This window comes from Pristiophorus japonicus, chromosome 22 (genome assembly GCF_044704955.1).
Source record: "Pristiophorus japonicus isolate sPriJap1 chromosome 22, sPriJap1.hap1, whole genome shotgun sequence".
In the NCBI taxonomy this organism is placed as follows: domain Eukaryota; kingdom Metazoa; phylum Chordata; class Chondrichthyes; family Pristiophoridae; genus Pristiophorus; species Pristiophorus japonicus.
The window spans coordinates 48,731,785-48,747,991 of NC_091998.1; the positions used below are offsets into that span (position 1 = coordinate 48,731,785).

General features: G+C 45.8%; 1 protein-coding gene across 8 annotated transcripts in view; it reads right to left on the minus strand.

Annotated features, from left to right (window-relative positions):
- The window catches only part of LOC139235022 (netrin receptor UNC5D-like), a 664,622-nt gene that overhangs the window by 78,273 nt on the left and 570,142 nt on the right, over positions 1-16,207 (minus strand). For all 8 annotated transcript variants that reach the window (XM_070866105.1, XM_070866104.1, XM_070866107.1 and 5 more), the window contains one exon: positions 4,138-4,222. In XM_070866105.1, coding sequence (XP_070722206.1) covers positions 4,138-4,222 — 85 coding nt within the window. The remainder of the gene's footprint in view (positions 1-4,137; positions 4,223-16,207) is intronic.

Sequence of the window (16,207 nt, forward strand, 5' to 3'; positions counted from 1 at the left end):
AACAACACGCTCAATTGGGGATGATGTTTCCAAACCTCTGCCACCATACTTGAGTGAAGAACCTCGTTTGGCATTGGGAGCGTTCAATGGAGAATAATTCTATTTTTAAGTTGTTGACAGAAAAGCAAAAGCTATTGATGATCAAGGGAGCTTTTATTTAATAAATCTTAATGAATTGCCTTTATCTTGCGAGGAAGCCTACAGGAGCCTTGAAGAGACGAAGATCTTTCTGTGGCATGGACCGCGGGGCTCAGAGTTCACTTCTGCTCCTTATTCCCGCTTTCTATGTGTTTGGAATTACTCTCCTCGGATTATTTCACTGACAGGTCTACAGGCTTTTAATTATTGTCGTGCTGTGCCTGTCACTGCAGTGGTGTCAGAATAATTTGATATTTTACGAATTGTAATTTGGGTGGAAAATGACATATCAACGTAGCTTTGAAAGAAATAAAAAATTCAGAGAAAATGTTGTTTCGCAATTAATCACTTCTCCGTGGGTGTTGCTCGATTCCCGTGGCAGGGCAGAAAAACAAGGGCTCTCTGGGTGTTGTCAATGGGGAGTAATTTTCTGTTCTCTGCGCTCCGTTTTTTTTGCCCCGAAGCAGCGGCAATGGCGGCGGAGAGGGGTTCTGGGCGTGCGGTCAGTCTCCGGTGCCCCACGGGGGTTTTCGGGGTCCGGTTTAGCGTGGGCGCGAGCAGCACCGCGCGGAAGAACTGTGCCCGGTGTGCAACGCCTCTGATTGCTTTTTGATCCCGTCCACCCCGCAGCAAGCGCCTGGGAAATCGGACGGTCCAACCATAACCGCCAGCGGAGAGGTGAGTAATGCTGTCCTGAGGTAAGTGTAATTGCTTTTACATTTTTTATTTTTTTGCAATTTAAGTTGTGGTGGCGTGGGTAATGTTTTGGGAATGTTTTTGTTGGGGGGGTGGGGTTCCCCCAGTCCTCTCGTGGAGCGTTCCCAGCCCGGCTCTTTAGCTCAGGAGCTTCCCATGCTAAAGCCCCAAGAGAGGTACGTAATGCCTCCCTTAGCGCTGCGTCCCACACCCAGGGCCCAGCTGCCCAATTTTGCTCACTGAGGCGCAAACTGTTCCCGGGCGCAAACGTTACCGGCCCGCCCCCATTACCGCCCCGGAATCATCACAATCCAGCGCAATATTAGCTCTCAAAAGGTGCCTTTCAAAACTGACCCTTTCCTCAAAGATGAATGACCTCATTGCTCCATGAGGAATATCAACACGCCGGTTATTAAATGAAGAAACTCACTTAAGCAAATCTGTGCGACAGCCAGCTCCGGGACTCAAACTCACTATTTTCTGCTGCTTCATATACCCAACTAATTGAGACTCCAGTATAGTTAATTTAATCTCTTTGTCATTTGTACACATGTTTTATGCATTCAGCTTAATCTACTACCTCATGCATGTGTTTTTTGCCCCCTTGTTAAGTAGATTCCTGTATCACCAGTTCAATTTTGTATTAATCAGGCTGATGTCTTTATTAAAATTCAATGCCAAAGGTTTATTCAGACTCGGGCACAGGAAATGTCACCATGATTAAAGTTTGCAAGTTGAAATTCGTTCCTGCTGCTGTGCCAAGGTTAGTGCAATTTGTAACTTGAAAGCTTGCCATGATGGAGGTGCAAGAGTTGGAAATCAAGGCTGCAATGTTTATCAAGTTGTTTTCGGGATGCTGCGCGTCTGGGAAGGCGAATAGGATTGGTACACATTTGGCTGTGAGCAGCTTTGCAAACATCAGTACAGGTGCATCCAGCAGTGGTAAAACCTGGAGCTATATGAAAACACACCGTTTGCCCTATTGGGAAACACGCACATGTGTCGGGTATCGTGACCCTGCTTGATGTCTTTCTGAAGAGACGTTAAACCGAGGCCCCGTCTGCTCTCTCAGGCGAACGTTAAAGATCCCGCGGCAATATTTCAAAGAAGAGCAGGGAGAGTTATCTTCTGGTGTCCTTGGCCAATATTTATCCCTCAACCATCATCACTAAAACCAGATTATAAGAACATAAGAGTAGGAGTAGGCCATTTGGCCCCTTGAGCCTGCTCCGCCATTCAATAAGATCATGGCTGATCTGATCATGGACTCAGCTCCACTTTCCTGCCCGCTCCCCATAACTCTTTACTCCCTTATCGCTCAAAAATCTGTCTATCTCCACCTTAAATATATTCAATGACCCAGCCTCCACAGCTCTCTGGGGCAGAGATTCCACAGATTTACAACCCTCTGAGAGAAGAAATTTCTCCTCATCTCAGTTTTAAATGGGCGGCCCCTTATTCTGAGACTATGTCCCCTAGTTTTAGTTTCCCCTATGAGTGGAAATATCCTCTCTGCATCCACCTTGTCGAGCCCCCTCATTATCTTATAAGTTTCAATAAGATCACCTCTCATTCTTCTGAACTCCAATGAGTAGAGGCCCAACCTACTCAACCTATCCTCATAAGTCAACCCCCTCACCCCTGGAATCAACCTAGCGAACCTTCTCTGAACTGCCTCCCACTGGACACTGGGCTGTTTGTGGGAGCTTGCTGTGCGCACGTTGGCTGCCACGATTCCCATCTTACAACAGCGACTACACGTCGAAAGCTGTAACGAGCTTTGGGATGTCACTAGGCCGTCAAAGCCGCTATGCAAATGCAAGTCTTTCTTTCGATGTGAAGCAACTCAGGTTAAAGCACGCAAAGATGCAATTCTTGCCAATTATGTAGCATAGGTTGTGTTATGTATGCAATAAAGGTTCAAACTGAGTACTGTTGAACTAAGCAAGGTACAACCTTGGCTCTGCTTTATTTAGGCCCAAAGTGCCTGACGCTCAAAATGGCTGGCCTTTTTTACCTGAGCAGCACCATGTGCATGCTGCTCACTGGCCTCCAACAATGGCGCCATCTGGTGGCTACAAACAGAATGTACATACATGATTGGCTGGTAGAATGCAAAAATCACAAATGTTCTGTTAAGAACTAGGTGAATCTCCAGGAGCGATCCACCCAATCTCAACACATTTAGAAGTGCACTCATGTGTTATTATAACAAACTATAATTAGCTGATGTGAAGCTAATTATTTATAATAAATACCCTTAATAGTTCTGATATATCAGTTGGAACTTTCAATGGCACAGTGCTAATGAAATGAAGCATGAATATATGATGACTATGTTTTAATTTTTGAAAAACCATGCAATTAGATTCCAGAGCGTTAATTATTTCCTATTAAAAATATTCCAGGCAAACAACATAATTTTATACTTTTTCACATAGACCGCCCACAAACCCAATCTTGCATTTAAACACAGCCCAGAGCACTCAGGCATGTTATTGTATTTCCCAGATTGTTATCTGTCAGGTGGATTACCCAACCATTAAACCAACTCCTGCGACAGGAGTGACTCAGTGGGCAGCACCCTCGCCTCGAAGCCAGAAGGTTGTAGGTTCAAGTCCCACTCCAGAGACTTGAGCACATAAATCCAGATTAACATGCCCGAGGGAGTGCTGCACTGTCGGAGGTGCTGTCTTTTGGATCAGATGTTAAACCCGAGGCCCCGTCTGCTCTCTCGGGTGGACGCAAAAGGTCCCATGATGCTATTTCGAGGAAGAGCAGGGGAGTTCTCCCGATATACTGGGCCAATATTTATCTCTCAATCAACATCACCAAAACCACATTATGTGGTAATTGCTATTTGCCAATTGGCTGCTGCATTTCCCACATTACAACAGTGACAAGACTTCAAAAGTACTTAAGTGAAACACCGCAGATGCTGGAAATCTGAAATAAAAGCAGTTCTGAGGAAAGGTCACCGATCTGAAACGTTAACTCTGTTTCTCTCTCCACAGATACTGCCTGACCCACTGAATGTTATCAGCATTTTACTTCAAAACTACTTCACTGGCTGTAAAGTGTTTTGGGACGTCCTGAGGTCGTGAAAGGCGCTTTCTAAATGTAAGTCTTTCTTTCTTCCCCGTTTTAAATAATTCCAATTCTCTACTTCAATCGGCCGCCTAATTTCCCCCAAACCCCTGACTACACGGAACCCCAATCATGCAGACTGCACCTTTCCCCATTCCCATAAACACTGGCCCGCAGAATGCAAAAGTCACGCTCATTTCATATGTCGCCTCTTACCTGGTTTCACCTTGATTGACAGCAATGTACATTTCCCATGAATTTCCCTCTGGAATTGATCCCACTGGAACCAATAAACGGACTCCTGATATTAGAAAAATAACCATCATCAGTTCCACAAGCATTCACAGCTGAATTTATAAACTTTGCCAAATGTAGTCATCATCACCAACTGGGGCAAGGACAGAGGATTATCAATGGAAGAACACAGTTATCAGAGCATAAGTGTAATATACATACGAAATAGGAGCAGGAGTAGGCCATTTGGCCCCTCGAGCCTGCTCTGCCATTATCTGATCATGGATTCAGTTCCACTTCCCCGCCCGTACCTTTTACTCCCTATCGCTCAAAAAATCTATCTCCGCCTTAAATACATTCAATGACCCAGCCTCCACAGCTCTCTGGAGCAGAGAATTCCACAGATTTACAACCCTCTGAGAGAAGAAATTTCTCCTCATTTAAATAGGCGGCCCCTTATTCTAAGACTATGTCCCCTGGTTTTTGTTTCCCCTATGAGTGGAAATATCCTCTCTGCATCCACCTTGTCGAGCCCCCTTATGTTTCAATAAGATCAGCTCTCATTCTTCTGAACTCCAATGTGTATAGGCCCAACCTACTCAACCTATCCTCATAAGTCAACCCCCTCATCTCCGGAATCAACTTAGTGAACATTCTCTGAACAACCTCCAATGCTTCCTTAAATGAATATCCTTCCTTAAATATGGAGACCAAAACTGCATGCAGCACTCCAGGTATGGCCTCAACAATATCCTGTACAGTTGTAGCAGGATTTCTCTGCTTTTATACTCTGTCCCCCTTACAATAAAGGCCAACATTCCATTTGCCTTCCTGATTACTTGCTGTACCTGCATGCTAACTTTTTGTGTTTCACGCACAAGAACCCCCAGGTCTCCCTGTGCTGCAGCACTTTGCAATTTGTTATGGATTCACACAGCTGATTATTAGAACACAGAATACTTTACCATGAATGGCTAGAAAGGCAAAGAGAATTACATCATTTAAAAAGGAATTGAGTGAGTCTTGGAAATGAAGCTTATTCAAGGGGCATTAATCAAGAATGTGATGGAACACTCTCCACTTGCCTGGATAAGTGCAGCTCCAACAACACTCATGAAGATCGACACCATCCAGGACAAAGCAACCCGCTTGATTGGCACCCATCCACCACCTTCAGCATTCACTCCCTCCACCACCGGCGCACCGTGGCTGCACTGTGTACCATCTACAAGATGCACTGCAGCAACTCGCCAAGGCTTCTTCGACAGCACCTCCCAAACCCGCGACCTCTACCACCTAGAAGGACAAGGGCAGCAGGTGCATGGGAACACCACCACCTCCATGTTCTCCTCCGAGCCACGCACCATCCTGACTTGGAAATATATCGGTTGTTCCTTCACCGTGTCTGGGTCAAAATCCTGGAACTCCCTCCCTAACAGCACTGTGGGAGTACCTTCACCACACGGACTGCAGCTGTTCAAGAAGGCGGCTCACCACCACCTTCTCGAGGGCAATTAGGGATGTGCAATTAATGTTGACATTGCCAGCGACGTTCACATCCCGAATAAAAATAAAGATTGGGGATAGGTCAGAGCGATGAGGAGACAGCTCCAAAGCAAAGCTAGCGTGGGCTTAGATGCAATGGGTTGGTTGGCTTCTTTCTCTGTTGCAATTACTACGATTTTTTAGGTAAAGACTTCGAGGGAAGTTGGCAAGCATTTTGGCCATCCACCTTCTTGCAAAGGTCACACGCAATCTGTCTGCTTCATCTCGGCTCCCACTTGACAACAGAATGTAGTAAAGTGCAGCTCCTGCCTCCCAGCTAGTGTCAGCTGCGGCTCAGTGGGTATCACATTTGCCTTGGAGTTAGAAGGTTGTAGGCTCAAATCCCACTTGAGCACAAAAATCTAGACTGACACTCCCAGTGCAGTGTTGAGGGAGCGCCGCACTGTCGGAGGTGACGTCTTTTGGATGAGTTGTTAAACCGAGGCCCCGTCTGCCCTCTCAGTTGGACGTAAAAGATCCCATGGCATTGTTTTGAAGAAGAGCAGGGGAGTTATCCCCGGTGTCCTAGCCAATATTTATCCCTCAATCAGCATAAGAAAAACAGATTATCTGGGTCAATATCACATTGCTGTTTGTGGGAGCTTGCTGTGAGCAAATTGACTGTCGCATTTCCCACATTACAACAGTGACTACACTCCAAAAGTACTTCATTGGCTGTAATTTGGGATGTGAAAGGCTCTATATAAAAGGCTGCCAGAGAGACACGAGGCCCAACATTCAATCGCAGTGAAGAGTAAGGCAGGTGGTGGGAGCTCGCCCGGGAGGTTTGGATGAGGCTCGAGGCCCAATTTCAGGCCTGGCAACAGGCCAAGCCCTAATCTCTACCCCTGTCTGTCTCTGCACATCGGAAAAGAGTTTTCTATCTTAGTATTCATAACATTCCTGATTTGGACATTCCTTCTGTTTTGACAGCAACATTACAAATGGAAAACATAGTTTATTTGTTCCCCCACAATGTCTATTATAAAAGCACATTTTGGGTTATTTTCATTACCAAAAGATATGCTCCAAAAAATAACTCCCTTTGTGCAGGCAGACTGCAGTGCAGTGCTGTGATGAGGAGTGCTGTGGAGATGTATTTCTTGTCTGTGATATTGTGCACCACACACTCAGCCCTTCTCATACCACATGATTGATGGCTTGGAAAAGATGAACACAAATTGCTGCTCACAATTAATGATGTAGTCTAAATAAACGGAGAAGCTGAGCTTTACTGTGTATGGATTTCTGTTGCCAAGGTAAATATGAACTCCAGCAACTGGTTGGCCGATGTGATGCAGCAGCCCAAACTGGAGTGTCTCTCAAATGTTCGAGGTGATTCGCGCAACTGCGATACAGGCTCGTGCATGACGCCACTCTAAAATGGATAGGGCATATTCAAGCACACCGTGCATTCTGGGTACAGCCGTCCGCCATTGGGGCCCAGAATCAAGGAATGAATCCCTTTAAGATCGGGCCGGGGAGAATCGCTTTTGCGAATTATTAATTTGAATGAAGTAAGTGCTGGAGGGGCACTTAACAAGTTTTGGTGAGCTGTTGAGGGCCACCCACCAATGTTTCCCCCTAAGGCGCATGGCTGCACGGTCGCGCAACAATTGCGCAGTCCCACGCAGGCCGTTCCCCAGCTCCTGCCGCTGGATGAGATACTGCGCATGCGTTGCTGCATAGTGGCCGGCCAGGCGGAAAATTTAAAGGGGACTTCGCACAAAAAAAATTAGAGGGAACATTGCATAAATATAAACATTGCAGCAACATAAATTCAGATAGTAGTCAGGTGCTATCTTGCATACACAACATGAATATAGATACTGCTTAGAAATTAATCAAAGGTAAAAGTTGAAAATGTGGTGGTCTCTTCTGCTCTCTGTAAATCAGTGCTGTGAACTAGAACTTTAGAGCTGTGTCAGCATCAATTCCCCACCTCAATCACCCTTATGTCCCTCTGCAAAGGTTACTAATGCCGTCCCGATTGGTGCTAGATGAGAACTCCCCTGCCGTCGTATGCTGGATATCGGTAGAGGAAAGATGCAATGCCGGGTCACTCTCTTCAGTAAAAGAGCTGTGGAGATGAGCAGCCACGCCGCCACTCTCAAATGGATAGGGCATATTCGAGTATGCTGTGCATTCTGTAAGAATTCGGCCAAAACATCGACAGCAAAAGCATAAACTTTTGGACTTATACTTTTGCACTTTTAAGTTTTGGAACTTGGCTGTTACTGCAGAAGGGCAGACAGCATGACGTGGGACAGGTCCAAACATGTCCCACAGGAATACACATCAGGTGGGCAGGAATCAATGGCTGAAATGGCAGGAAGATGGCTTATTGGGGGGGGGGGGGAGGAGCCCTTTGTCATGTAATCAGTGAGAGATCAAGAAGATTGGTTGGTGCTCAAGACACAAAGGAAGCTTTTTGACCACCCAGACTTGTTGGAGCCTTATCCAGGTACAGAATAGTTGACAAAGACACCGTCCGAAAAGGTTTTACATAGTTACTCTTTCACTTGCACTGCCTCAGGCGAAGGACTGATTTTTGTCGCGAAGAATTCAGAAGTATTTTGCAGGTATAAGAGAGGCAGTTTTTGGCTGCCATCTCTCTCTCTCTCTCTCTCTCCTCTTCTATGCTTACTCGCTTCGTTCAACGCACAAGGACTGAGCACTCCGCCTGGGATGGAGAGAAGAATCACCATCTACGAGCAAAGAGAGCCTCGCTATTTCGACTGGGAAGCTGACCTTGAGACTGGACTTGAATACCACAGATTGGTACAGAACCAGAAGATACTCCTCATCAGGAGAAGCAGCGAGTAAGGCAGGGGTTAATTGGTGAGCATTTATCCCAGCCCTCGCATATTTAAGACCACCGCATAGTGTGAAAGGGTGTCGTGTGTCCCAACCAAGCCTTAGGGGTTTTAGTGGGGACGTTCTGCGTGGATCATAAGCATATGCACAGTCTGTTGGACAGATTTCAGTGGTGCACTTTTGAATTCAAGCAGGGGTGTATTAGTCATGGGTATTTCGCGTTAGAGGCCTGTTCAGACGGGCCAGTGTCGTCTGCAGTACTGTGTTTGTTTTCCACCACCAGGGTGTGTTTTACTGGATGTAGGTGTGTGCTTTAGCTTGCTGTGTGCAAATTGGCTGCCGCGTTTCTCACATTACAACAGTGACTACAGTGCAAAAATACTTAATTGGTTGTAAAGCACTTTGGGACGTCCTGAGATCATAAAAGGTGCTATAGAAATGCAAGTCTTTCTTTCTTCTCCCATTCCCGTAAATATAGACACACTCCCAGGGACCTACTGTAGATATAGACACACTCCCATAGACCTCCTGTAAATATAGACACACTCCCATAGACCTCCTGTAGATATAGACACACTCCCATAGACCTCCTGTAAATATAGGCATACTCACATAGACCTGTAAATATAGACACACTCCCATAGACCTCCTGTAAATATAGACACACTCCCATAGACCTCCTGTAAATATAGACACACTCCCATAGACCTCCTGTAAATATAGACACACTCCCATAGACCTCCTGTAAATATAGACACACTCCCATAGACCTCCTGTAAATATAGACACACTCCCATAGACCTCCTGTAAATATAGACACACTCCCATAGACTTCCTGTAGATATAGACACACTCCCATAGACCACCTGTAAATATAGACACACTCCCATAGTCCTCCTGTAGATATAGACACACTCCCATAGACCTCCTGTAGATATAGACACACTCCCATAGACCTCCTGTAAATATAGACACACTCCCATAGACCTCCTGTAAATATAGACACACTCCCATAGACCTCCTGTAAATATAGACACACTCCCATAGACCTCCTGTAAATATAGACACACTCCCATAGACCTCCTGTAAATATAGACACACTCCCATAGACCTCCTGTAAATATAGACACACTCCCATAGACCTCCTGTAGATATAGACACACTCCCATAGACCTCCTGTAGATATAGACACACTCCCATAGACCTCTTGTAGATATAGACACACTCCCATAGACCTCCTGTAGATATAGACACACTCCCATAGACCTCCTGTAGATATAGACACACTCCCATAGACCTCCTGTAAATATAGACACACTCCCATAGACCTCCTGTAAATATAGACACACTCCCATAGACCTCCTGTAAATATAGACACACTCCCATAGACCTCCTGTAAATATAGACACACTCCCATAGACCTCCTGTAGATATAGACACACTCCCATAGACCTCCTGTAAATATAGACACACTCCCATAGACCTCCTGTAAATATAGACACACTCCCATAGACCTCCTGTAAATATAGACACACTCCCATAGACCTCCTGTAAATATAGACACACTCCCATAGACCTCCTGTAAATATAGACACACTCCCATAGACCTCCTGTAAATATAGACACACTCCCATAGACCTCCTGTAAATATAGACACACTCCCATAGACCTCCTGTAGATATAGACACAATGCCATAGACCTCCTGTAGATATAGACACACTCCCATAGACCTCCTGTAGATATAGACACACTCCCATAGACCTCCTGTAGATATAGACACACTCCCATAGACCTCTTGTAGATATAGACACACTCCCATAGACCTCCTGTAGATATAGACACACTCCCATAGACCTCCTGTAGATATAGACACACTCCCATAGACCTCCTGTAAATATAGACACACTCCCATAGACCTCCTGTAAATATAGACACACTCCCATAGACCTCCTGTAAATATAGACACACTCCCATAGACCTCCTGTAGATATAGACACAATGCCATAGACCTCCTGTAGATATAGACACACTCCCATAGACCTCCTGTAGATATAGACACACTCCCATAGACCTCCTGTAAATATAGACACACTCCCATAGACCTCCTGTAGATATAGACACACTCCCATAGACCTCCTGTAAATATAGACACACTCCCATAGACCTCCTGTAAATATAGACACACTCCCATAGACCTCCTGTAAATATAGACACACTCCCATAGACCTCCTGTAAATATAGACACACTCCCATAGACCTCCTGTAGATACAGACACACTCCCATAGACCTCCTGTAAATATAGACACACTCCCATAGACCTCCTGTAAATATAGACACACTCCCATAGACCTCCTGTAGATATAGACACACTCCCATAGACCTCCTGCAAATATAGACACACTCCCAGGGAAACAGCGTTAAATAGCTGTCCACGACTTTTCCACCATAGATGTAACATGTTAGTAAGCTAAGAAATATAGGAAAAGGGAGAATACAGAAATGTTAAGACAAGATACCGTGTTACGGTCACCCCGACCCAACGGAAAGAAAACTAGTGATCTCATGGAACCCTGAATGTGAAAAAGAAAATTCAAAACCAATCACAAGTCGAAAAATGCAGCTCCAGAAGCACAGCCACTGTTTATCACATCAAGCGGTTGTTTTATAATCACACCGAGCTTGTAGGGTCGTCTGGTGTTATTAAAATGGGACTTCATTATGAAAGCACGCGAGTGCAAGTCTGTCTGGGTACAATTAACATTCCACAGCGGAAAGCTTGGGCAGCTCTTTAATATTTGCACACCACGATTTGTCCTTTATTCTGCACTTAATGCAATTTGGAAATGCCACCGAATATCAGACCCGTGCTGTGATCACAGATCCTTTTGCTTTATGGTGAAAATCCAGTGTTGTGTCATGCAGCGAGCTCTTCAGTTCCTATAGATTATAAGGCACTTTTGAATTGGAGACTTACTTTTATCAAGTGCATTCTGTCTCTCGCTCTCTGAGCAATTGCACCTCGTGGAAGCAGTCAGCTGATCAAAGGAGCTGTACAGTATAGACACCTCAAGTCGCTGGAGAAATACCACCAGCAATGTCTCTGCAAGATCCTACAAATTCTCTGGGAGGACAGACGCACCGGCATTCGCGTCCTCGACCAGGCCAACATCCCCAGCATTGAAGCACTGACCACACTTGATCAGCTCCGCTGGGCAGGCCACATTGTCCACATACCAGACACAAGACTCCCAAAGCAAGCGCTCTACTCGGAACTCGTCCACGGCAAACGAGCCAAAGGAGGGCAGAGGAAATGTTACGACGACACCCTCAAAGCCTCTCTGATAAAGTGCGACAACCCCACTGACACCTTGGAGTCCCTGGCCAAAGACCACCCTAAGTGGAGGAAGTGCATCTGGGAGGGCGCTGAGCTCCTCGAGTATCGCCACTGAGAGCAGGCAGAAACCAAGCGCAGGCAGCGGAAGGAGCGTGAGGCAAACCAGGCTCCCCGCCTACCCTTCCCTTCAACCACTGTCTGTCCCACCTGTGACAGAGACTGTGGTTCTCATATTGGACTGTACAGCCGCCTAAGAACTCATGCTAAGAATGGAAGCAAGTCTTCCTCGATTCCGAGGGACTGCCTATGATGATCATGGTAATAGGCCATAATCTCTTGTTTTGTTTGTATGTATGCAGACGTCTTGTGCACATTGTACACTGCCAGTGAGCATAATACAACCACACCTGGAGTACTGCGTACAGTTTTGATCTTATTTAAGGAGGGATATACTGGCATTCGAGGCAGTTCAGAAAAGGTTGACGAGGTTGATTTCCGGTTTGAAGGGGTTGTCTCACGAAGAAAGGTTGAGCAGGTTGGGCCTGTACACATTGGAGTTTAGAAGAATGGGAGGTGATCTTATACCTCATTGAAAGGTATAAGATTCTGAGGGGGCTTGACAGGGTAGATGCAGGGAGAATGTTTCCCCTCGTAGGGGCATAGTTTCAGAATAAGGGGTCGTCCATTTAAAACAGAGACCAAGAGGAATTTCTTCACTCAGAGGGTTGTGAATCTTTGGAATTCTCTACCCCAGAGAGCTGTGGAGGCTGGGTCATTGAATATATTTAAGGCTGAGATAGACAGATTTTTGAACGATAAGGGAGTCAAGGGTTATGGGGAACGGGCAGGGAAGTGGAGTTGAGGCCAAGATCAGATCAGCCATGACACTGAATGGTGGAGCAGGCTCAAAGCGCCAACTTACTCCAGCTCCTATTTCTTATGTTCTTATGTAACTCTGTATTTACTCTATTGAATCTCTACAACCAGGTAGAAACATCTATCCTGCTAGTTTAATCCTTAAAAAACTCTCACAGATTTGTCAAGCGCGATTTTCATTTCATAAAACCATGTTGACTCTGTTGAATCATATTCTGATTTTCAATGCGCCCTGTTACCACTTCCCTCATAATGGATTCCAGCATTTTCCCAACGACCGATGTCAGGTACGGTCATCATAGAAACATAGAAAATAGGTGCAGGAGTAGGCCATTCGGCCCTTCGAGCCTGCACCGCCATTCAATAAGATCATGGCTGATCATTCCTTCAGTACCCCTTCCCTGCTTTCTCTCCATACCCCTTGATCCCCTTACCTGTAAGGGCCATATCTAACTGCCTCTTGAATGTAGCCAGTGAGCTGGCATCAACAACTCTCTGCGGCAGGGAATTCCACAGGTTAACAACTCTCTGAGTGAAGAGGTTTCTCTTCATCTCAGTCCTAAATGGCCTACCCCTTATTCTAAGACTATGTCCCCTGGTTCTGGACTTCCCCAATATCAGGAACATTCTTCCCGTATCTATCCTGTCCAGTCCCGTCAGAATCTTATACGTTTCTATGAGATCCCATCTCATCCTTCTAAACACCAGTGAATAAAGGTCCAGTTGATCCAGTCTTTCCTCATATGACAGCCCAGCCATCCCTGGAATCAGTCTGGTGAACCTTCGCTGCACTCCCTAAATAGCAAGAACATCCTTCCTCAGACTAGGAGACCAAAACTGAACACAATATTGCAGGTGAGCCCTCACTAAGGCCATGTACAACTGCAGTAAGACCTCCCTGCTCTTATACTCAAATCCCCTAGCTATGAAGGCCAACATAACAATTGCCTTCTTTACTGCCTGCTGTACCTGTGTGCTCACTTTCAGTGACTGATGAACCATGACGCCCAGGTCTCATTGCACCTCCCCTTTTCCTAGTCTGCCGCCATTCAGATAATATTCTGCCTTCGTGTTTTTGACCCCAAAATGGATAACCTCACATTTATCCACATTATACTGCATCTGCCATGTATTTGCCCACTCACCTAACCTGTCCAAGTCACCCTACAGCCTCTTAGTGTCCTCCTCACAGCTCACACCGACACCCAGTTTAGTGTCATCCGCAAACTTGGAGATATTACACTCTATTCCTTCATCTAAATCGTTAATGTATATTGTAAAGAGCTGGGGTCCCAGCACTGAGCCCTGCGGCACTCCACTAGTCACTGCCTGCCATTCTGAAAAGGACCCGTTTATCCCGACTCTCTGCTTCCAGTCTGCCAACCAGTTCCCTATCCACGTCAGTATATTACCCCCAATGCCATGTGCTTTGATTTTGCACACCAATCTCTTGTGCGGGACCTTGTCAAAAGCTTTTTGAAAGTCCAAATACACCACATTCACTGATTCTCCCTTGTCCACTCTGCTAGTTACATCCTCAAAAAATTCCAGAAGATTCGTCAAGCATGATTTCCCTTTCATAAATCCATGCTGACTTGGTGCGATCTTGTCACTGCTTTCCAAATGCGCTGCTATTTCATCCTTCATGATTGATTCCAACATTTTCCCCACTACTGATGTCAGGCTAACTGGTCTATAATTACCCGTTTTCTCTCTCCCTCCTTTGTTAAAAAGTGGTGTTACATTAGCTACCCTCCAGTCCAGAGGAACTGATCTAGAGTTGATAGACTGTTGGAAAATGATCACCAATGCATCCACTATTTCTAGGGTCACTTCCTTGAGTACTCTGGGATGCAGACTATCAGGCCCCGGGAATTTATCGGACTTCAATCCCATTAATTTCCCTAACACAATTTCCCGCCTAATAAGGACATCCTTCAGCTCCTCCTTCTCACTAGACCCACTGTCCCCTAGAACCTTCGGAAGATCATCCTGACCCAATAGACAGAAATCTAATGATCTCACGGAGCCCTCAATGAAAGATTGTTTCCCTTGGCTGGAGAGTCCAGAACCTGGGGTCACAGCCTCAGGATAAGGGATCGGCCATTTAGGACTGAGATGAGGAGGAATTTCTTCACTCAGAGGGTGGTGAATCTTTCGAATGCTCTGCCGCACAGGCCTGTGGAGACTGAATCGTTGAATATAGTCAAGGCTGAGATAGATAGATTTTTGGACTCTAGGGGAATCAAGGGATATGGAGATTGGGCAGGAGAGTGGAGTTGAGGTCGAAGATCAGCCGTGGTCTCACTGAATGGCGGAAGCAACAACAACAACTTGCATTTATATAGTGCCTTTAACGTAGTAAAACGTCCAGGCTCGACAGGCCAGATCTCCTACTCTTGCTCCTAAATCTTATGTTCATGTGTAAAAAGGAAAATTCAAAACCAATCACAAATCACAGCTATATAGCACTTTTAATGTAGTAGAACATCCCAAGGTGCTTCACAGGAGCGTTATCGAAGAAAATTTGACACCGAGCCCCAATAAGGAGATATTAGGACAGTTGACTAAAAGCTTGGTCAATGCTTGGTTAACGACCGCCTTAAAGGAGGAGAGAGAGGTAAAGAGTCAGGGAGGTTTGGGGTACTGAGGTGAATGATCAGTCATGATCTTATTGAATGGTGGTGCAGGCTCGAAGGGCCGAATGGCCTACTCCTGCACCTATTTTCTATGTTTCTATGGAATTCGAGATCTTAGGGCTCAGGCAACAGAAGGCATGGCCACCAATGGCAGAGCGATGGAAATCGGGAGTGCGAAAGAGGCCAGAATTGGTCCTTCTGCCACACTTTCAGCCCCTTTTTGGTCACACTGAATCAGCCCAGATTTATTCTAACCTAGGCAAATGTACTCAGGCAGTAAATTTTTCCACAAGGCTGCTGGAATACAGAAGTGAGGAAGTGATGCCTCAGTTTTACGGAGACGTGGTCAGACCCCAGTTGCAGTGCTGCGTTTAGTTTTGAGCACGAACCTCAGCAAAGATATACAGGCCTTGGTGGTGTGGGGGGAGAGCGGGGGGGGGGGGGTGGCGATTAATCAGATTGACACTGGGGCTGAACGGGTTAACTTCTGAAGAGTGGTTGCATAAACCTGGTTTGTATTCCCTTGAGTTTGGAAGGTTGAGGGGTGACCAAGGTCTTTATTACGATGAAGAGATTCGATCGGGTAGATGCGGAGAAACTATTTGCTCGAGCTGGGGAAATGCAGCACAAGGCAGAGCTCGGGCAATTAACAAGTGAAATCAGGAAGCAATGTTACACTCCCTCAGCAGATGCAGGGCACCTTGGGCACGTTGAACCATTCTGGCATCTGGCAGAGGTGAAGAAAGAAAACTGGCCCTCATGTTCCAACTTCGGCCTAACCAACCATAGCTCGTCCTTGACATTTATCACGTTTCTCTCTATTCCTATTATTGCAGGTA